Source organism: Bos javanicus, chromosome 4, assembly GCF_032452875.1.
Source record: "Bos javanicus breed banteng chromosome 4, ARS-OSU_banteng_1.0, whole genome shotgun sequence".
Lineage (NCBI taxonomy): Eukaryota > Metazoa > Chordata > Mammalia > Artiodactyla > Bovidae > Bos > Bos javanicus.
The window spans coordinates 105,602,863-105,626,172 of NC_083871.1; the positions used below are offsets into that span (position 1 = coordinate 105,602,863).

The 23,310-nt window shown below is 42.2% G+C and overlaps 2 protein-coding genes across 3 annotated transcripts; one reads left to right on the plus strand and one right to left on the minus strand.

Annotated features, from left to right (window-relative positions):
- The first annotated feature begins 1,635 nt into the window (after positions 1 to 1,635).
- SSBP1 (single stranded DNA binding protein 1) lies at positions 1,636 to 12,831 on the plus strand. Of its 2 annotated transcripts, XM_061414950.1 has the most exons (8): positions 1,718 to 1,781; positions 1,812 to 1,943; positions 2,414 to 2,480; positions 5,537 to 5,597; positions 7,051 to 7,191; positions 7,417 to 7,504; positions 9,067 to 9,155; positions 12,682 to 12,831. In XM_061414950.1, exons 3-8 carry the CDS (start codon positions 2,457 to 2,459, stop codon positions 12,723 to 12,725), a joined length of 447 nt encoding a protein of 148 aa, XP_061270934.1. In that variant the 5' UTR covers positions 1,718 to 1,781; positions 1,812 to 1,943; positions 2,414 to 2,456; the 3' UTR covers positions 12,726 to 12,831. The 2 variants fall into 2 exon arrangements, with proteins under 2 accessions (XP_061270933.1, XP_061270934.1); XM_061414949.1 differs by lacking the exon at positions 1,812 to 1,943 and having other exon boundaries at positions 1,636 to 1,738.
- Positions 6,072 to 6,468, minus strand: LOC133246516 (translation machinery-associated protein 7). Its single transcript, XM_061414951.1, has one exon. The coding sequence runs from the start codon at positions 6,426 to 6,428 to the stop codon at positions 6,234 to 6,236; it is 195 nt and encodes a 64-aa protein (XP_061270935.1). The 5' UTR covers positions 6,429 to 6,468; the 3' UTR covers positions 6,072 to 6,233.
- Positions 12,832 to 23,310: the final 10,479 nt, after the last annotated feature.

A 23,310-nucleotide genomic window follows, 5' to 3' on the forward strand; every position in this document is an offset into this window, starting at 1 on the left:
AAAGTTTTGCATGTGACTTTTGCACAGTGCTTTCTGCCTTTTTTTTAAAAATAAACTTTTCCACATTCCTTTCTCCAAAGTGTTTGTGAACAGAAAGAAAGAGGGAGTGATTTGAGGCCTAATAAAGAACTTTTAAGGCCAAGTGATTGGATGTGGATGAGCAAATGTGGGTGATCAGGAAGAAGTTTCAAAGGTGATTTCAAGTTCAGGTCTGGCAGAATCTTGGCACCATTAAAACACACAAGGCACTTAGAAGAGGGAAACTGGTTTTGAAGGAAAGGATGAATCTGGTTTTTCACTTGACTCAACAGCTCAAGTGAAAGTAGGATTTTAAAATAGGAAATCATCAGAGGGCAAGTTACAGTAGTAAACGGGGGCATGTAGGATGATTAGTGTCTGAGCAAGGCCTGAAGGCAATTAACATGGTATGTTTCCAGGACAAAACATGTTGAAGGTAGAAGTAAAACAGGTAAGCATCATGAAATATATCAACTAGGAAGTCATACTATTAAGACTGGGTTAAGGTATGTGTTGGAAACCACATGAAATAGTTGATATTTTTTCCTTTTAGGGCAAAAATGGGCCGTTGAAGAGTTTTAAGTAAGGTTCTGAGGAGATTTGCTGATTAGGATGATGTGGCTGTACCTTTTCCAGAAGTTGGACAGTGCCAGGACCAGATGATGGAGAGGCCCGGGGAGGTGCCCCCCAGCCTGTATTCTGCAATCTGTCTTCCTTCTTTCCCCTCTGTCAACAAGGCCAGGATTAGCGGGCACAAGACAAAATTTAAGGGGTGGCTAGGAAACCCAGCATTCAAGACTAGTGCTTCATTTTAAAATTATTAAAATTAATGAAATCCACAATGAATTCTAAATAAAGGCAAGATCGGTAAGCTTAAGTTAATTAAGAATGCCACTTCCTCGAGAAAAATTATCAGAGATGGAAATTCTTGCAGTTGGAAATAAGGTAAGCAAAGGCTTTTGAAAATATCAGTTGTTACACTTCCAATCAAGGTAAAATTATAATTTTGTTTTTGGCGTTAAAAAATAACAGTGTTGTGAGTTTTAATACACCTAATTTTTAAATATTCAATATTTCTTCAAGTACTTTAATGTTCTGGGGAAAAAATGTTCAAATACATAACATGTACATAGGCGTGCACGTTTTTCCTGGTGCCTTAGGAATCTACTTGGCTTATATACTGTATTTAATACAAGTTATATTTTATTCACGGATGTGTTCCTTAATTCTGACTTTAAAATATTGCACTAATATTTATTTTGATACCCCCCCCCCTTTTTTTGTGACCCTTAAATTTTGCACTTTCGGCTCTTTCCCCATGCCTTTTTCTGTTTTATTTTTATTTGTTACTGTTTTTTTCTTCTTGTTTTTGGAGGCTTGATCCTTTCTAGTTTTTCCAGAGGCACAGCTATCCTTTGTTTCGCTCACGTTGCCGAGTCCTGGGCGGACCTCGGAAACTCTTCAAATACAGTAATTTCATTTCATTACAAAGTTAAAATCAGGTTAGCGCGCCAATAGGCAGTGTTGATATATTGCTCCCGCCCGAAAGGAGGCTCCCGGAACTACCGCGTTAAGGGGGCGTGTTTCCCGCAGCGCCGGCTGGCTGCATTTTCACGATGCACTCAGAGGACTTTCCGGTTCTTCCTTCTCGCGAGCCTTGAGTCCCGGCAGCACCCGGAAGCGATTCCCTGCCTGGAGGCTGTGCGGACCAGAGTCTCAGGTAAGGGCGGGAGAAAGGGCGGAAGGCCGCAGTCCTGCGTTAGGTGTGCGTACGGCTGTGCGCGGGCCGGGAGGAATTGCTTTGTCGGCGTATAGACCTCCTCTTCTCGCGCGGAGGACTCTGTGGTTTCGTCTCACCTCCCAGGCCCTATACATTGTTGGTTGGGAGCGTCGGGTTTGAGCAAGGGGGCCCGCACATTTCACCGGTGAGACGGCGAAGCCCAGGGATCGCCTTGTTCTTTGCAAACGGGATTGGAGGCAGTAATTTTTGCGGCAGCACGTTCCAGATTGAAGCGCCATGATAACATTTTAGTATTTGCTGAGCTCTTTGTCTTAGGAGCTGTTTTAGAAGTATTGGGTGTAACAGTGAAGAAGCAGAAATCCCTGCCAGAAGGGAACTTGCGTTTTAACTGAATTTGGGAAAACAGTGGAATAGAAATGGGGGTAGAATCAGAATTTTTGTATGGGTTAAAAGGAAGTTAAGGGGGACCAAAAAAAAAAACCCGGAAAGGTGCGAGAGATTTTGGGGAGTGGGAGAGGATCCTTGTCTAATGTGCAGGGGCGTAATATGTTACGGTCTCAAGGTTCGTTGCGTAAAAGCCCTGAATGCCGTTAGGAATTTAGGACTTCAGTGAAATCGTGTTCTTGCTATAGGATATAATCTCTTTTTCTTCAGGAAAAGACTAAAGATTAGATTGGAAGAAGAGAGAGTAGAAGCCATGTTTCGAAGACCTGTAGTACAGGTAATCACTTCTCCATGTTAATGTTGAGATGTGTTATTATAAACCATGGCGATCACATTTCTTTAGGGTTTTGCCTGCAGAGGCAGAAGTCTTTTGAGCCCACCTGTCTTATGTGTACTTAGTTGATATGAGGGTTGGGGACAGATTTTGGTGGTAGATTGCAAGCTCAGCCGTTTCTGACTCTTTGCGACCCCCATAGACTGTAGCCCACCAGGCTTCTCTGCCCTTGGGCTTCTCCAGGCAAGAGTACTGGAATGGGTGGCCATTTCCTGCTCCAGGGGATCTTCCCGACCCGGGGATCGAACCGCATCTCTGGCATCTTCTGCATTGGCATGCAGATTCTTTACCACTTGAATAAATAGTGTTCATTAAAGCAAAAACAAAACGTTTCTAGTTTACTCACATATATGATGAGAGTAGTTAACTTTTTAAAACGTGTTACTTGTGTGTAGAGCAGTTAGCATTTAAAGTCCTTATTGATCTAAAGTCTATGAGAATTGTTTCAGCTTTTTTTTTTTTTTTTTTAATCACGTGGTTTGTTTTCTGACCACCTGCTTCTTTTGTTGTCAGTCTGCCTCCCCCACCACACGCCATCTCCCTGCTGAGGAGAGCAGGTCAAGTCTCAGCAACTCTACAGATGAACTGTGTTCAGAACTCCTCATTTCACCCAGTCAGGCTCCTCACCTAATCTCTTCAGTCAGTCTAGCCAGCCTTGAGTCAGCCTAGACCCGCTTTTCCTCACTTACCTCATTTGGGCACCGAGTTGTATAGATTCTCCTTTATAACACCTCTCGTAACTCCCATCTTGTTAAGGAAGAATCATTTCCTCAGTGGAACCTGTTCAGGTCTCCTCCACTCTGCTGCAGAATTGGCTGTATATCCTTGGATCCCTGTTTTAACTTATACATACTTTTAAAATATATACCTTCTAATGTGTTGAAACGTGGAAAAGTTTCTCGTGTCTTAATACACAATTCTACAGTATTAAGGTAAATTTAATACCATATATAAAAGGGTTAAAAGTTTAGTTTTAAAAAATTATCCCAGTTAAATAATTCATTCCCTATTTTTGCTTCTCTGGTAGGTCTTGATTTTTGTGTGCCCCCAGTGGGACAGATTATTATTCCATAAAACATGTGAGCTCTGGCTCATCTGAGCATCAGGTTAGTACATTTCTAGAATCATGACATAGGTACCAGTTAGCAGGTTGATTCTTTAGTATGTGGTAACTCATATTTTGGCCACCTCATGCGAAGAGTTGACTCATTGGGAAAGACTCTGATGCTGGGAGGGATTGGGAGCAGGAGGAGAAGGGGACAACAGAGGATGAGATGGCTGGATGGCATCACTGACTTGATGGACGTGAGTCTGAGTGAACTCCGGGAGTTGTTGATGGACAGGGAGGCCTGGCGTGCTGCAATTCATGGGGTTGCAAAGAGTCGGACACGACTGAGCGACTGAACTGAACTGAACTGAACTCATATTTTTATTTTTCTACCCACCTTCTGCCCCCAAGCGTAGTGCTGGGATTCCACAGCCAAAAGTACCCTGGAATGGGTGTTGTTTCCATTGGTAGATACCTACTGTATGTTAACAGTGCCACTTCTGGACACATGTTTCTCTGATATAATGGTTAGCTCTCTGAATCCAGTAATGTTCTCAGTAATGTGTACTCAAATCTTGGCAGTAGCCCTTGAACAGAGGCAGCAAAGGGCAGTGGGAAAGCCAGCAGCCTTGGGGTTGGGGGCCCTGAGTTCCAGCTGTGACTTGCCACTTCTTTCCTGTAGGATTTTGGGCAAGTTACTCACTCTGTCTCTGAACTTCATTTTTGTCATCTGTAAAGTGGTGGTAATTTTACATAGTTTATAGGTTTATTCTGAGGATTAATTGATAAGAGACAGAGCACTTACCTAGTATTCATTAATGATGAACTACTATGGACTATAGCTTGCCAAGCTCCTCTGTCTGTAGAATTTTCCAGACAAGATACGGAGTGGGTTGCCATTTCCTTCTCCAGGGGGTCTTCTCGACCCAGGAATCGAACCTTCGTCTCTTGCATTTGGCAGGCAGTCTTTACCACTGCGCTATCTGGGAAGCCCTTTCAGTAATGATGGCTTTGGTTATCACTGAGTGCTACTGTTACATGGCAGCGACTGTCTTTCTCTGATAGACTGATTTGAACAGTCCTATTTTTGTACTTAATCAAAGAATCATGTTTGTTTATCTTAAATTTTTTCCTTGGGGCTGTCAGAAGCACCAATTTTTCCAACATATGTTGTTTACCGTTTTGTGTGCAAGCACAGAAGCACCGTGCTGCTGCTGCTAAGTCGCTTCAGTCGTGTCTGACTCTGTGCGACCCCAGAGACGGCAGCCCACCAGCCTGGGATTCTCCAGGCAAGAACACTGGAGTGGGTTGCCATGTCCTTCTTCAATGCATGAAAGTGAAAAGTGAAAGTGAAGTCGCTCAGTCGCGTCTGACTCTTAGCGACCCCATGGACTGTAGCCTTCCAGGCTCCTCCGTCCATGGGATTTTCCAGGCAAGAGTACTGGAGTGGGGTGCCATTGCCTTCTCCGGAAGCACCAGAGAGGCCTGGGAATGGACTCTTGTGGACTCCCTGAGCCTTCTTTGTGCCTGTGGGCTTCTGCAGGAGGCTGCCCCTAAGTGTGTGGTCCTCCTGGCTCTGGGGTTTCCCCAGTGGTTCAGTGGTAAAGAATCTCCCTGCAATGCAGGAGATGCAGGAGATGTGGGTTCAGTCCCTGGGTTGGAAAGATCCCCTGGAGGAGGGCATGGAAACCCACTCTAGTATTCTTGCCTAGAGAATCCCATGGACAGGGGAGCCTGGCAGGCTATAGTCCATAGGTTTGCATAGAGTTGGACGTGACTGAAGCCACTGAGCATGCATACGTGCCTGGCACTGTGATGGGTGCACCTCTCTTGTGTGGGTGTGTGCCTTAGGGGCTGCTGACTGGGTGGTGACCAGGTGTGAACGGGTCTTCTGTTTACACTTGCCTTTGCCCCTGTACTAACGCTGTTTTACTCATTTGTTCCACTTTAGGTACTTCGTCAATTTGTAAGGCATGAGTCTGAAGTAGCTAGCAGTTTGGTTCTCGAAAGATGTAAGTAGTAGCTGATTTCCAGTTTTTACAGCAATGTGCTCATGTTCTCAGATACATTGCAGAAGAGGTGCATCCATGGGGATATACTCTGTTAACCGTCATGCTTTTGGTTCATATCTGCCTCTCTGTCCTTGGCTTCTTATCTCTTCCTATCAGGCTGCAGGAGCCTTCTGTAAACCTGGTTCTTCTTCCCTTATCATACACTTTTTACCCACTCTTATTGTCGCTTTCCTGCCAAAGAAATTCCTTTGGTCCTTTTTGGTTATCTAAGACATCCAAGGCTGTGTGCTAGTTGGCTGAAGCCGTGAACGTTTGTGAAAAGTGATTGTTTCACAGAAATAGTCCCTGTATTTATAAAGATTTTCAGATCTCAATTTTGTTCTTTTAACCATACAAACAGTTTAAAAAATTTTTTTAAAGGTATTTAAAAGATGAATTGATGGTTTTGAACTGTGGTGTTGGAGAAGATTCTTTTTTTTTTTTTTCCTTACAAAAGTTTATTCTTAAATGTACAATAGGTTCCAAGACAACACTTCATTCTAGCTATAGGTGGCAACAGATATTACGGCAGGGAATCCAGGTGTTTAATCAGGAAGGGAACTAAGGGTCATCATTGCCTCAGGCACAAGGAACAGCTTACTTTTTGCCAGATTTCTTAATTCCACCGGTGGCCAGGGGGCCTTTCCCCGCGGCCTTTGCTTTTAGCTCCTCAAGTTTCTTCTGCTCCTCCTTCTGCTTCTGCTTGAATGCCTTATCTTCCTCGTCCATCTCCTTGGCTTGCTTCTTGGGCTGCTTCAGGGGCTTCTTCTTGCCACCTTCGCGGCCCGACATGGCGCCTGCCGCCCCTTCCCCAGACCCTGCCACCGGATGGAGAAGACTCTTGAGAGTCCCTTGGATAGTAAGGAGATCAAACCAGTCCATCCTAAAGGAAATCAGTCCTGAATATTCATTGTAAGGACTGATGCTGAAGCTGAAACTCCAATATTTTGGCCACCTGATGCGAAGAACTGACTCATTGGAAAAGACCCTGGTGCTGGGAAAGATTGGTGGCAGGAGGCAAAGGGGACGACAGAGGATCAGATGGTTGAATGGCATCACTGACTCGATGGACTTGAGTTTGAGCAAGCTTCGTGAGTTTGTGATGGACAGGGAAGCCTGGTGTGCTGCAGTCATGAGGTCGCAAAGAGTTGGACACGACTGAGTGACTGAACTGAAAAGAATTTAGATAAAGAGCTTAATGCTTGTTTTGTGGGGTTCTATGGATAGTTTCTCCTTTCTTATCAGTCCTGTTTTTTCCCCTGAGCCTCTTTTTATTTGCTCCTCACACTTGTTTTCTGAACTTCTAGTGCTTGGGTTTTGCTTAATGCCGAGATTGAAGTTGAAGTAGTGGTTGTAGCTGTTCCTCTTCTGGACATTTCTGTCAGTCTTATGTTATCTACAAATTGCTTTTCAGCTCTGAATCGCGTGCAGTTGCTCGGTCGAGTAGGTCAGGACCCTGTCATGAGACAGGTAGAAGGAAAAAACCCAGTCACGATATTTTCCCTAGCAACAAATGAGATGTGGCGATCAGGGGAAAACGAAACCTACCAAATGGGTGAGTATAAAAGACTGGGGTTTTAGTTTTATCTGCAGCAAATAGACATTATTTAGTGTGAGTTGTCTAATTAGATACTTTAAGAATACTTTCGGAAAGGATCTTCCCTAACTCTGTCCTGTCTCTTAGAAACCATGGCATAGCTTAGCTGGACACGATGTCCTTTTGCAGTTGTCCTTTGCATTTGTAACCACATTCCCTGTCCTTGTGATTCTTGTGACTTAGGTGATGTCAGTCAGAAGACAACATGGCATAGAATTTCAGTGTTCCGACCGGGCCTCAGAGATGTGGCGTATCAATATGTGAAAAAGGGGTAAGTTGAAGAAGGAGGGAGCTTACAGGTTGAATGGTTTAAAATACAAACTAGGAGCGTGTTTTCATGGAGTCTGTAGCTCTTCTATTTATAAAGTACCACTCATTACTTTGGGTTAGCCCAAGAGGTATTTATTCAGTGCTTAATACTGTATGCGTAGTGTCATATGTGACTAGTTTAAAGGTTTTAACATGGTTTAGCCTTTTAAGAACTTAGAACTTAGGACAGTAGGACGTGAACTTGAACAGCACTGATGAGGTGAGAGAGAAGGCAGAGGGCGCCGTGTGCCTGTCACGGGCGCAGCAGTGCTCATGAGGGTTCCCAGGCCACCATGGCCAGCGACCCCAATGCTGGCTGTCTTGTCCTTGGCATCACGTGGTGGCTTGACAGAGGGTCTGGGAGGTTGGGAGCCAGATGCAGTGAGGTATTCTGGTGATAATTCAGGGCAGTTAGTTCATATTTGATAATTTTATATGAACTTAGCAATTCCGTTTTGAAATGTTTGGATTATGTATAAGAAGTGTCTTTTCCAAACCCTCAGAAGGACAAAAGGTTGTGTTTAACAGCAGCTGTAGTCATAGTTTAGAAATGTATTATAGAAATAAAACATTTCATGAAACATAAGTTTAGCAATAATTAAAATTTCTGTTTTTTTCAATAATCGCATACCTTTTCTTCAGATGAACTTCCATTGTCGTGTGTGTATGGTATGTAGAGGACGTTTCAAGGAAAAGGCATCGATTTTACCTGCTGGTTGGTGAATCTGTGTGGCCATTCCCTTTGGCACCCAGTCGTTTTACTAGTCTGCTTTCTGTATTGTGCAGTAGCAGTGCTGTTAAATTCTGAAATTGGTGCCACTGTGGCCATTTTCTACCCTTTAAAGTCGGCGTTACATTTGTCTTCTAGTTCAGCCTTTTAGAGAGTGCAGAATAGTCTTAGTAATTAACTCTGGGTGAAATAATACTAAGCTGAAAACTTGTATTTTGAATTTTAATAATCTAAAGTCATTTGAGAGTAAGTTCATGAACCTCACTATAGAAAGGAACTGAAAAATAAGTGAAAAAAAAATCAACGAATCTGTTAGATAATTCAGGGTCAAAGGGGATAGAAAAATCACATGTTGGAAATCAATCATAGAGATTTAAACGATGCTGTTCATTTTCAGGGTCTTAAGGTTGCCTTTTTTTTTTTTTTTTTAATTAAAACTTGGAACTTTTTTTTTTTAAACTTCATAAGGGTCACAGGCAGCTAAAGGACGAAAACATCCTTTTTTCCAGTGTGGCAAGGCAAGTCCACATGTACTTTATGGTTCGGTACTCTTGTTCTTTGCCTGTGCCTCGTGGCTTGCAGGATCTCAGTTCCTGGATCAGGCAGTGAAGGCGCGGCGTCCTAACCATCAGGAAACTGTTTTAGCACTCTTAATTCTGAATTTTGAGAAGTGGTATGTGTGATTATCTATTTCATCCTTGAAGACTATACTCATTGCTCTTTTCTGACCTGGCTCTCTGCTGTAAAGCATATTGAAATCTCCAGACTAAAACTGGTAAATTTTATTTTATCAGGTCTCGAATTTATGTGGAAGGGAAAGTAGACTATGGTGAATATACGGATAAAAATAATGTCAGACGACAAGCAACAACAATTATAGCTGGTAAGGCTCTTGTGATAATCGCTATTCTTTTTTTTTTTCTTTGAACGCTTGGCTATGTTGCAGCCTTACCTGAGGCTATTGGTACTGATGCTTATGAGATTGTAAGGCACCTCACCAGGAGAATCCCGAGTGGAGTTTGTGAGCCTGCTCTAAGTTTCTGTGTATATATATCTCTTCTTTCAGAAAGCGATCTCTGTACTCACAGTTTTAGTTCACAAGTAACTTTAGAATTATCCATTGCACTGTTGACGCCTCTTTGAAGGACATGGCCTAAATGGAAAAGCATGTACCAAGAAGAGTTAAACTAATACTGGCATCAGACATTTGTACAGCTTCATTCAGAGCCTGTTTGGTACTTAACATGATGATTTTGTTTTAAACTCCTGTTGTTCTCATTAAACAAAATACAAAACAACATGGAAACATGGACGCACAGAGCTTAAAGGAGGTTAAGAAGATATTCTCTAGAGGAGAGTGTTCAAGCTTTTCTGAAAATTCTGCAAGAATTTTGAAACCAATATATACCCCTTTGAACATGTTTAAGTTGACATTAAGAGTTTTTTTCAATATAAAATTATGTTGCTTTTAAAGGTATTAAGGGATCTAAATACCATAACAATTTGGTATCCATCATCATTAAAAAGGTACAAGCTCTTCGACATTTGGAAAGTTTATGATTCCCTTTTCTCTGAACTTGTTGTTCAATCCCATTTTCTCCTTAGAAGTGTATCTTAATATATCTTAATATATTGTATAGTCAAAAATATTTTATTATTTTATTTTGTTAAATGTAACAAAAGTACATACATAAATAGAAATTTTAAAATATTTTAAAAAACTTTGTGATAGTGAGGCTCTGAATATTGGGTTTCTCCTTGAATAGGTTATCATTACAGTTGTTTTTAGAACATAATTGACCAAAACAACTGTAATATGTAAGTACAAAAGCTGTAACATTTTATTGAAAATGTGTCTTAATGAGATAGATGATGCATTTTGTTGTCTTTTGGATTAATTGCTAAAATAAAAGTTATTAGACATTCATTCTGTTTTCTTTTTTATGGATATAAAACTCAAGAAACTTTATTTTCTTAAGTAGATGAGAATGAAAGAGCTATTTATGAGCCTCTGAGACATGCCTAAATTAGATATTTAAAAATTAACTTTTTATTATGGAAAATGTCAAACATACACAAAAGGAGAGAGGAGTGAAAAACAAAAGCTCCTGTCACGCAGCTTCAACAGTTATCAGCAGATAGCAAACAATATTTCATCTATGCACCGGCCTACTTTCTCCCACCTGGATCATTCTGAGTGAATCTGAGACATTGTATCATCCATAAATATTTCAGTAGGTGTCTCAGAAATGTATGGATTCCTCTTTATAGTGCTATTATCAGAGCTAGTGTTAAGAACTTATTATTAAATTTATCTTCTACTAGATGTCATAGTATTAATATTTTTTTGATTGCTCCATGTACAGCAATCTATATATTATATTACATGGTTTATATATATCTTAAGTCTTATTTAGGGCTTCCCTGGTGGCTCCGAGGTTAAAGCGTCTGCCCACAATGCGGGAGACCTGGGTTCGATCCCTGGGTCGGGAAGATCCCCTGGAGAAGGAAATGGCACCCCACTCCAGTACTCTTGCCTGGAGAATCCCATGGAGGGAGGAGCCTGGTGGGCTACAGTCCATGGGGTTGCAGAGAGTCAGACACGACTGAGTGACTTCACTTCACTAAGTCTTATTTAAAAAAAAAAGAATTTAGATTTGGGAGGCTAAAAGTCTGACAACTTAGGTCTCCTAACCGACAGATTTTCCTTTTTCTCTTTGAACTTGTTCTAGAGTTCATGTCTTAACTACTATGCCTTATTGATAAATTATAATTTGTTATAAATAATAAGCATATATTTTCTTACTACTTTCTTGAAAGTATATTGACCTTGAGAACCAATATAGGTATCTTCCTCCCCTCATTATTAAACCTAAGAGAAGGTTCTTTCTGACCAGTTTGCTTTCATATTTCTTGAGTGTCTTGAGTAAATCACTTCCTGCTTGCCCTGTTCTTCCTTGGCTCATTCTTGCAGAGGTATCTAACTGTTCAAAAATTTTTTTTCAGACCTGTGTATGGTATAAAGCTATGCCTGTGGTTTCAGCAGTGGAAAATCAAGCTTTCTAATAAAATAGTTGACATATTTATGAAGCATTTAATGCTTTCATCTTCCACAGTAAACCTATTGTGTGGGCAAATTTCAAATTTAAATTGTGTGAAGTTTTATAAACCAGGTCAAAGAAAAACATTTCAAATTATCTGCCATTTTCTTGTCACTATTATTCACCAGCATGGATGATTAAGCAATTAACATAGGTTTATGGCTAACAGTAAAATGAATAGGTCTTTAGTACCCTTAGGATGGAAGGGAATAGAGTATAATTTGGCTCATCTGTTTTATAGGCTATGTTTTTTTTCTCTTAGAAATCAGTGTAACTTAAAAATAACCACCAGCAGGTGGCAGTCTTGTCTTTTTACATAGTGATGTCAACTTGGATAATCTCTTCTGAAATAACCATTCTGTACCAAAATACTCTAGTTTTAGAAGACTGTAGTCATGAACAAATATTCAGTTATTGTATAGTAACCATTTTTTGGATAATTCTAAAGTTTTAAGAATGTCAGTGTTTCAGGATTATGTAGAAGGTACTGCTTCTTTTCTTTTGCTTGTTCTAAACTAATTGTTTCTGGGCAACCTTTTAGGAGCAGTGTCTGATGTTTTTGGATAAAAATGCTCCCTCTGAAATATTGATTACTAGAAAATTTCCCAGGAATAAATGTGTAAAACTCATTTTGTTTTAAAATTTAAAAGTAAGCGTGTGTTCTGTATGAGTGTTCAGACTTAAAAAACACAAATAGATCTGTCTGTCCTGATGGGGCCGTATTGAACCCCGTCCTTCCCCCTTCCCTCCAGCATGTGGTATGTGATGCCACGATCCTTTTCTGTGTTAGGATGTGCTCCTTGGTTTACTGGCATCTGTCTGAGTGTTGCAAGCATCAAAGTGTGTGACTAGCTCTTTTGTAGAAAGTTACCACTGAGAAGACCTTTGCTACCTTCAGGGAAGACAAGAAGTATCCCACCTTTTCTCACAAGGTCTGAATTATTGATAAACCGTCAAAGCCCAGCTTTTACCTCCATTATGCCTATCACATATACCTGTTAAGAACATCAGTTAGTTCACTTGCTCAGTCGTATTCGACTCTACGGCCCCATGAACTGCAGCTCACTGGGCTTTCCCGTCCATCACCGATTCTGGAGCTTGCTCAAATGCATGTCTATTGAGTTGGTGATGCCATCCAACCATCTCATCCTCTGTCGTCCCCTTGTCAGCAGGAACCTAGTATTTTGAGAATTTGTCTAAAGTCTCTTTGGTGACTAGCACTAAAATACGTATCTGGTAAAAGGGAATGATTAAGTGAGGTGGAGAAAGAGTTCTGAAAATAACATTTCTGCTTTGGCTTCTTTACAGATAATATTATATTTTTGAGTGACCAGATAAAAGAGAAGCCGTAGACTGGACGATTCTTCTCTGGCCGGCGTTTGGTACAGTCTCATTTCCAAATCATGCTAGTGTTTATAGTTTCTAAGGACAAGAATTAAAATACTCTTCGTTGTAAAATGAGTGATAACGTTTTCCTGACCGTCACTCCCCTTCCCCTTTTTGTGTCATGAACTCTGGTAGCTCCTGCCTGTTAATGGTATTCACTGATTGTTTATTCTTTAAGAGATGGTTTCTGTGTACAAAATCGTGAACTTTTAGGTTCATCCATGTTATGGCAAAGGGATGAATGTCCTTTGGGAAGGGCCCCCCCGCCCCCCCACTTTTTTGTGCACACTTCTATTATAGCATAGAGTCAACCACCACAGTGTTTTTGAGTATTGCTGTATGTCAGACATTTATCCCATGGTTGTAGATACTGATTTCCTTATCTGGTTTATAGACCAGAAGCCAAGGGCTGTATCTTCTTTGTGTACTTGCATGTTTAACCAGTACTTTGCAAACAGTAGGCAATAAATGTTGACACGTGAATGATCCCAATAGGATAATGAGCTTTAGCCCAAAGTGAAGGGGTTTGCTGAGCAGCGGTTAGTGTCTAACCTAAATAGCTTCAAGACTAAGCTACCTCAGTCCCGTCTTTTGTCCTTGGACAGTTTCACTAGTAGCATTCATGAAACAGTTTACCACTGGGAAAGACCTGAAGTGCAACTGGGGTGAAATTGTCCATCTCCAGGAGGTGATCCAGGGGCTCTGGTTTCACTGTTTTCTGTCTTTCTAAGCCCCTGTTCTCTGTCCTTTTCGTCTCATGCGGAGCTCTCTGTTTAGGGAGCCCCCTAAATCCCCTCTGGCACTGCGTCTGTAGGTCAGCACCCCAGGTATGCGTCCCTTTAGTTTTTCTACGTGGTCTTCTGCTGTACATACTGTGTACACTTGGGTACACACAGTCACTTTCATCACAAGATTCTGAAAATCACAGAGCACTAAGAATTTACTAGTAATGATTATATAAGATAAACTCAGTGATTTAAATGCGTCTTGTACTTTCTGAAGTTGGCATCAGTCCCTGCCCGGTGTGCGCACTCCTTTGCTGCTGTGTACAGAGGCTGGCTGCTGCTGGGCAGGTTGTCGGGTCACACGGTAGAAGTCCCTGTTCTCAGGCTGCAGCTCCGCCTCTAGCCCAGCCTGGTTATTTGTGTCCCAGGCTGTGTGTCCTCTCCCCCTGCCTCTGAGTGTGGTGTTCACTGTAGCTTACATCCTGCTGGACTTAAACAGGAACCGCATTCACATGTTATTTTATGGGCCCTTGGCTATTCTAAGGTATCTTCTGCACACTTCAACAGCTTTTTGTACTCATACTACAGTTTGGCTAAGGAAAATTGGAGTTCCCTAGTTTATCCTTTACATGCCAAGATATGGGAGAAAATTACTGTTTCCTCATATCAACCGTCTTTAAATTAAAAATTTTTTTTTCCAGCCACCTTTTTCTTTTCCTTTTTCCTATAACTGGGACCATTAATCAGCATGTTACATCTGCCCTCTTGGTTCCCACAATAAAACTGTCTGGTGTTGCAGTACTCACTCCTTGACCCCACATTCCTTAAAGCAAAATTGTAAAGTAGATAAAATTTGTCTTTGGGGCAACTTTTTATACTTGTCCTCAGCAAAGCTACTTTTATACCCCTTCAAAGTTGTAAGAGGTCATGCATATAAGTATTCCTGTTTAAACTGGGTGATGAATCTGCTTTGGGAAAGTGACATGGTGAACAAAACAGCTTAATTGCCAAGTGATTGTGAGTCCGGGGCAGTCTGGTGCAGGGTCCAGAGAGTGTGTCCTCCAGGATCTTGTGAGCTGAGGGGCTCTTCTGCAGACTCCCACTGAAGTTCACTTGAGAGGCTTTGAGGTGGGCAGTGGGGCGATCAGAATTAGGTGTTCAGGGCGGAGGCCTCAGCGTGCACTTGATGCTACAGACCTGGGGTCCACAACCTGGGGGGCTGTGGGAGCATCAACTCTGCCCTCCCCTGCAGGCAGCCCCGGCTGCTGAGAAACCTCCTGCGGTTCCCAGGCTGGTCTCAGAGGAGACGGAGAATCCAATAGCAGTCACGGACCGTGGGGGTCTTTTTTCTTATTTCATGGTCTTACAATGTCAGGGACCGTACCTGTAGAAGACTGCTCTGTGACTTTGATTTTGGGATTCCATGTTAGTTTAATGATGAGTATGATATGGGGAAGTGTGGGAGAAAAAGTGTCAAACAGCATGTGTGGTTTGAAAATATATCCCGTATTTGAAAAAGAAGTAAATGATAATAGATATATACCTCAAGAAGTCTAGAAGGAGAAAAACAAAATGTTATGATGATCTCTGAATGGGAAGATTGTGTATGTTTTACTTTACACTTTTGTGTATTCTTTTTTTTTTTTTTAAGCATTGAGTATGTATTACTTTTATAATAAGAAATAAAGCTGTTTACATTTTGGGGGGAAAAAAAAAAACCCAACTTTTCCATTATTTCCAAGCCAGGCTCTCTCTCATTCACGTCACGTTTAGAAACGTCATCTTTTTTTCTTTCTTTCTTGTATTCTCCTCTTTAAGTATATACAACCTGGAAGGGTTGACTTTAAAGACTATCACATATGAGATCCACTATTTGCTGTGAGGTGCAGTTCTCAGAGAGTCATCCTTTTCTTAAAAATCGCTGGGTGCTTACTTTTCCAAAGACATCCAGAATCATCAAAGACATTTTTCTGTGGCTATTTTGGGGATTACCTGTCATTGCCAACTGGGTTTCAGCCTAACCTTCGTAGCTCATTTAGGGGAAATTAATGGTAGTTTTTCTCACTGTTCTTAAAAGATAACATGCAGTTCTTGAGGGCAGGGTTGTCTTTTACTCAGACTGCCCTTTTACCCTTGTCCAGCTCAGCCCGTGGCAGTGATGGCTTAGAGCTTTGTAAATGCGTATTCTGTCAGACCGCACTGGGACATTGACATGCAAATGAGGGCAGAATCACCTTACTTGTTTTCCTGTTAGGGTTTGCATTATATGCCCTGAAGATTGGTGGGAGTAACAGCAAGCAAATCATCATAGAAAACAACAGATCGTCACAAGGTTAGTGAGTTATAGAGAAATATCTTACAAGGTAACAGTAATCATATTAGTGGCTGCACACCAATCCCTGAGCTAAGTACTTTTTACTATTGACTCATTTAACTATTACACTAAGAAGAAGGTCATATTATCCCCATTTTATAGGTGAGGAAACTTGAAATTGAGAGATTAAGACACATGTCAAAGTGGTGCAGCTTGTAAGAGGCACATCTGGGGTTTGAACTTGGATAGGTGAGGTTTGCATTTTGCTTTCTGCCCGTGGCCTCCTTAGGGGCTTCCCTGTAGCTCAGCTGGTAAAGAATCCACCTGCAGTGCAGGAGACCCCGGTTTGGCTCCTAGGTCAGGAAGATCCCCTGGAGAAGGGGTAGGCTGCCCACTCCAGTATTCTTGGGCTTCCCTGGTGGCTCAGTTGGTAAAGAATCCACCTGCAGTGTGGAAGACCTGGGTTTGATCACTGGGTTGGGAAGATTCCCCTGGAGGAGGGCATGGCAACCACTCTGGTATTCTTGCCTGGAGAATCCCATGGACAGAGGAGCCTGGTGGGCTACAGTCCATGGGGTCACAAAGAGTTGGGAAATGACAGCTACTAGGCACAGCGCAGCGTAACCGCTTTCCCACTCCTGTTGACCTTGAATAACCAGAACCCCAATGCTGACTTCTGCCTGGAGCCCCATGCAGGGTGCATCTGAATCACACCAGGATTCCGTACCTTCTAGGCTTTATTTGAGGAAGAATTATGAGTGATGGGGAAATACCACCACCTCTTCAGTATTCTTTCTCATTTTCAGTTTAATGATTCCCACAGGAAAATAAATAACAGTTAATATCCCTACCAGGTTATCTTTACATATTCCTCTTCTTTTCTATCAAGCAGTGTCTCTTTACTGGTTAAAATAAGTTCAGGGTGTCTGCTCCTTTTATTGTTTCCTCCAGTTGTTTCCTTCCTGCTGAGTGTTAAGATGGTCCGGAAGATTGTTCAAGAATTTGTCAGGCTCACTTTTTAGAGAGAGACTTTTGGCCGGCACCAGCATCATTGATGTCCCCTCTGCCATGCTTTGAACCTCAGGGTCCTGCTTGTCCATATTGGTGTACATCTTGTCGCTTTCTTGGTTTTCTCCTCTACCTGTCACTTGGGAAAAAGGTGGTCTGTCATAATAGTTCACTGAAGGCTGTGCAGTCACAGAGCCTGCATTTGAATCTCTGCTTTGGTCAGAGCAGCTGAGTGAACTCTGGTGAGTTTCCTAACTTGCCATGCAGTGATTTTTGTTGTTTTGTTTTCCTGTGAATAAACCAGGGGTAATAGTAGTCCTACTTTTATGGCCCTCCTGTGAAGAACATAGTAAATAATACATGTAACTTATATAGCACATAGTAACTGCATCAAGTGCTCAGTACATACTGGATGTTATTACTGTTGTTACGGTTATTTTAAGTAAGGTGTATTTCTCTTCCAGCCACCACGTCCATCTCACTGAGTCTCATGGGATCCCAAGAGGGCATTTCCGTTTATTGTCCTTTACCTTTTTGTGGTGGTATTATCAACACCTGTGGATTTCTGAGCACATATTCCACTGTGGTCATTCTTTTTTCTTGGCTTTGTTGTTAGTCTTCTATGTCTATTTCCCATTAACCTGGGCATCTTTTTAAACACAGAAGCCACGTGGGCACCTGTCATATGCCATGCATCCATGCAGCCAGGACATAAGGCTGAATATAACAGGGCTCCTGCATTGAAGGAACTCACGGTGTAGGACGGCGGGGCTTGGGTGGGGAGGACGAAAGCAGGAGGCTGTGTAGTCAAGTATGATAGTCACAGTAGAAACAGTCCTGCGAGGCACAGAAGAGAATAGTTGGGTCAGAAAGCAGCATGAACAGAGGTCCAGAAACTTAAAGGTCTATGAAACATTCAAGGAGAAAACACAAAAAGTAGTTTGAGGCTAGACTGCGAAGGGCGTTGAAAGCTTGTAGAGAACTTTGGCAGTAGGAGCCTTAGAAGATTTCACAACAGGGACATCTCATCAGAATTGTCCTTTAAGAACTGTGTAGACAGGGGAAGGGTTAGAAGGAGGAAAGCAGAGCTACTGAATAAGCCTGGGAAGGGTTAGTAGAATGGGGATGAGAGGTTAACATGATGGCTGTGTGGGATTCACGTGGACTCATTCATCTGTGTGCCTACTATGTGCCAGATCCTGTGCTAGGCCCTGAGCAGGGGACGCAGAGAACACGTAACTCCTACCCAGGATCTAGTGGTGACAGAATACGTGTGCTGGTGGTAAGAGAAAAGTCAGAAGAAGATTTGAAGCTTCTGCTTGGGCAGCTGCGGAGATAGTGACGTTTTTATTTGAGACTAAGGAATGTGGGCGCTGGGGCCTTGAAGATCCCCCTTCATGGATACAGCCTTGTTGTGGCGAAGGGGCTTGCATAACTCTCTGAAGCTGTGAGCCATGCTGTTCAGGGCCCTCCAGGATGGACAGATCATAGCGGAGAGCTCTGACAAAGTGTGGTCCACTGGAGGAGGGAATGGCTAGCCACTGCAGTATTCGTGCCTTGAGAACCCCATCAACAATATGAAAAGGCAGGAACATACAACACTGGAAGATGAGGGCCCCAGATTGTCAGGTGTCCACTATGCTACGGGGCAGGGGAGGGCAACAGAGGGTGAGATGGTTGGATGGCATCGCTGACTCTATGGACATGAGTTTGCGCAGGCTCCAGGAGATAGTAAAGGACAAGGGAACCTCACATGCTTCAGTTCACGGGGTCACAAATAGTTGGGCATGACTTAGCTACTGAGCAACAACAACAAGGAACATGGATGTGGGAGCAGATTTGAGAAGAGGGAAGATACTGAGTTTAGTTTTGTTTAGTTGTAGACTTTCTAGCTTATATTTGGGAGGGTGAAGATTAATGAGTCTGGTGCTCAGAAGAGATGCTGAGGCAAGAGTGACATTTTTTTCTTCCCTCCAGACACATTGTAAGCAGGTTTTTGTGAGGTAACCTTCAAATGTGGCCAGGATTCCAGCTTTCTGATGTGGAAAGCCATATTGTGGGAAAGATTTCCAGTTGTCTACTTTTTACGATATGGGGTTGGTTTTAATCAGGAATGGTATGATGACAGACACAAAGACAGCTGTCTGTGAGAGGAGTTCCTTACTTGCAGTTCCCGAGTGGAGGGCATGGGCCACACCATGCACACATGGGGAGGTGCCAGGCTAAGTCAGGAGGCAGCGGGAGCAAGGGGAAAGCATGGGTGAGACAGGATAGGGGAGCCGAACAAGATTAGGGTTAGTCAGCTCACATAGATTTCAGTAGGCAGTGGGTAATGGGTGGTCCCTAAGTGTCGGGTACCTGGCCGTGGGGGATTTCAGGCAGAGGAATAGTGTCCTGGTGAGGGCTATGAGCTCAGGAGGCTGATGAGGGCTGTGAACTCAGGGCTGCTTGATGTGCATATCAAAGGCATGCTTGTGGGCAACTCCTCTACTATTTCTAGGAATCTCCTACCATTTGGGGATGGGGTGGGGGCAGTGGCTCCCATGATCTGCCGGGCCCCAAGATGTCAAAACATCGTAAAATACAGAAAATAAGACGCATTGTTTAAAAGAAGAAGCATGCATTTGCTGCCCAGTATCTGTTATTCCTTCTACATTTATGGAACCCATACTTTTTGGGGGTGACAGTGTAAACAGCAAAAGTACTGCATTCCTATTCTCCTTTGCAGTTAAGAATTGCTTGGGGCTGGGGGCTGGAGGGGCGGCGCGTGTAAGCAGAAGTCATCTGTTGGCATTTCCAGGAAAGTTCCTTCAGTGACCTAAGTCTGCCGGGAGGCCCATCCTGTGTGCTTCTCTTCACTGTCATCTGACTTTCTTGCCTAAAATGTGGCCATGGTGGCTGAATCTCCAGTAGCCATCTTGAAGCGTGAGATGGTCTTCAGGCTGTGGAAGAAAGAGGAAGCTGGGATCCGTGATGACCATGGAGCCACCACACCAGTCCCAGACAGTCTACTTCTGGACTTCTTTTGGCAACACAAATAAATCTACCTTGTAGCCACTTGTTTATGCTTTGCAGTTAAATCTAATTAACGAATTCACGCATTTTTAACCCTTTATCTCCATACAGGTGATCAGCTCATTACTCTCACCTTTGTCTTGCATGACTCTCCACTGAGAGTGGAAGGGATCTTACTTCTGCTCACACAGTCCTCCAGGCTTTTCACTTAACATCTTATTCTGAATTCGAGGAGGAGATTGGGATATAAGACCTACACAGAACCTTAACAGCGTTAAAAAGAGTGAATCTGAGCACCCTCATCAAATAAATACTGTGTAATGTTGCTTGAAGTCCCTAATGAGGACCCTTAGTTTAACAGCTCCCTGTTAAATAAAGGAGCACTTAAGAACAGAAATACTACCCTCATACTTCCCCTGCCAGTATAGTAGACCAAGTAATCTGGAGTGAGATTTCCCAGAGGAAAAGTAACTGAATCCTGAGTTTAACATAGTTTTTATTGCATCATTGAATGTCTTAATTGAGGCTGCGATAACAAAGTACTATAGACAAAGTTACATAAACAACGGACATTTATTTTGTCACCATTATGGAGGCAGGGAGCCCTAAGATCAGGTGCCAGCATGGTTTCTTATGACGCCTGTGCTCCTGGATTCGAGGTGGCTGCCATCTACTGTGTGCTCACATGACCTCTTGTTTGTGAGTGCTGGTAAGGAGAGAGCTCTCATGAGGAACTAATCCTGTTGTATTGGCACAGTGAGAAAGGGGGGGGAAAGTGTTAAGATAGCAAAGAAAGTTGCAAATGTTGGGATTCCATAGAATATACAAGGGAATCAATAGATGAGTAATTAGGAGTTGCTGGAAATAAGATCAGTATATGAAAGTCAATTGCAAACAGCCAAGAAAATGTAATTTCAAAAAAGATCGTATACACAAGCACATCAGAAGATGGAAGGTGTCCTCAAGTGTGTGGTCCCTTTGGAGGATGTTATAAAACTTTTGAAATGCATGAAAAGACAAACTGGTATGCCATGTTTATTGGAAGCATCAAAATGTAAAGATGTCAGTCCTCCCCAAGTTGATGTTTTATAGATCAGAAAATTCCTAGAAGTGTTCTGGGGGCAACTGGATGAGCTGATAGTAAAGATGTATTCTTGAGCAAAAGTCTGAGACCAGGCATTATGCTCCTAAAGAGGAAGGGTGAGATGGGGGCTTGCTCTGCCAGGTGGCAAGACAGGTTTTTTTTTTTTTTTTAAAGTAATAAATGAAGTATAATATGGGTGCAGAAATAAGCAAATAGAACAGTTGTATAGAATAGAGAACTCAGAAACAGGACATGCATATATGGAAATGATAGGGTGAAAGTGGCATTATAGATCACTAGATTATAGATTATTCAATAAATGTTTGTAGGCCTCCCTCTGGTAGGAGGCCGTCTATGGGGTCGCACAGGCTCCTCCGTCCCTGGGATTCTCCAGGCAAGAACACTGGAGTGGGTTGCCATTGCCTTCTCCAATGCAGGAAAGTGAAAAGTGAAAGTGAAGTCGCTCAGTCATGTCTGACTCTTAGCAACCCCATGGACTGCAGGCCACCAGGCTCCTCCATCCATGGGATTTTCCAGGCAAGAGTACTGGAATGGGGCGCCAGCAGCAGAGAGCAAAAAGTAAGAGCTGGAATGTATGAAAAACACAAAGCAAGAAAATGAGAGCTTAGTAAGAAAAATGGTCAAAGACAGAAGCACTTAACAGGAGAAATAAATTGTCCACTAATGTATGAAAAACTAGTCAATCTCGTTAATCAAGGAAATGCAAAACCAGAAACTTCAATAAACTTTCATTTTAAGACCTCCGTGCTAGCAAGTTTCAACACATTTGATAGAACAAAGTGTGAAGGAGGATGTTGTAGACCTTGGAAACTAGTGGGGGGGATGTAAATTGACACCTTTTGAGGGAGATAACTTGCCTTATTTGAGAAAACATTTCGACATTAACTTGTAATGTTGACATTTCACCTAGTTATTCTACCTTTAAGATAGACTCTATAGAACAGTCTTGACCATGTAGACTAAGAAACAAGTCCAGAGGTGATCACAGCAACAATACGTAGTAGTACAAAACTGGAAACAATCCAAGGTTCATCCACATAGAACGGGTAAATAAATGCTCACACAGTGGATTATCATACAGCTGAGTAAATAGTTATCTCGTAACAAGAATAATTTTATAAGCATATACTGCATTAATATCAGGTTGCAGAGGATATTTGTATAGCATGTTTTTCAGTTCAGTTCAGTCACTCAGTTGTGTCCGACTTTGTGACCCCATGAATCGCAGTACACCAGGCCTCCCTGTCCATCACCAACTCCTGGAGTTCACTCAGACTCACGTCCATCGAGTCAGTGATGCCATCCAGCCATCTCATCCTCTCTTGTCCCCTTCTCCTCCTGCCCCCAATCCCTCCCAGCATCAGTTATACAGGTTAAAATCAAGCAAGTATACAATACTTTTAATAGATAGAGACCTATATAATAAAACTATTCAAAAAGGGAAGGAGTGATAAATACAGAATTCAAGGTACGCTTCCACAGGAAACGGGCAAGGCTCGGGTAGGACAGAGAGGCAGCATACACATGTGCCGTGGTACGACACTTTGTGGATACCTAAGTTGGATGGTGGGATTACGGGTACTTACTTTGTTTGCTTTATAGCTTACTTATATGTTACATGTATTTTTATATGTGTTAAATATCACATTAAACAAATAGCAGTTTTCATAAAAATATCCCAAGTATGGTTAGTGTATAGGGCAATGACCCTGTTAATAGCTAATGTTTAAAAAACACTCCTGGGGATTTCCCTGGCCATTCAGTGGTTAAGACTGTGTTTCCAATGCACAGGGCCCAGGTTAAATCCCTGGTTGGGGAACTAAGATCCCACATGCCATGTGGTGTGGCAAAAAAAAAAAAAAAAAAAAAAGCTAAAAAAAGCCTGCATTTTACATTTTTGTACTCACTGTCTTATTTAATTACTGTAACACTTCTATGAAATAGGTACTAGTATGCCTGTTTTACAGATGAGCACATTGAAGTTTAGGAAGATTCGTTTGCTTGAGGTAATATAACTAATGAGCAGAGCAGTGGCACTCAGATTTCAGATCTAGGTCTGATTCCAGAACCTAGGTCCTTAAACAATTCATTCATATTGACTGTCTGCTACCTCCTCACTTTATTTATTTCCAACCTGAGGATCAGAGAGATCAAGAAGTTTGCCAGATGCCACCCACACAATTAGCTTAAAGCATTCCTATGGCAAGGCTACAGGTATTGTAGGTTGCTGTCTTCGGGGATTTTTCCAATTTATCAGATCACCAATTGATAAAATGTGTTATACAGATAAATGAGGAGGAATGTTAAAGGCAGAGAATGGGACCCAGATGCTTCTCAATGAAACACCTGTTGGTTTAAGGTACATCCCATTGGAGAAGGCAATG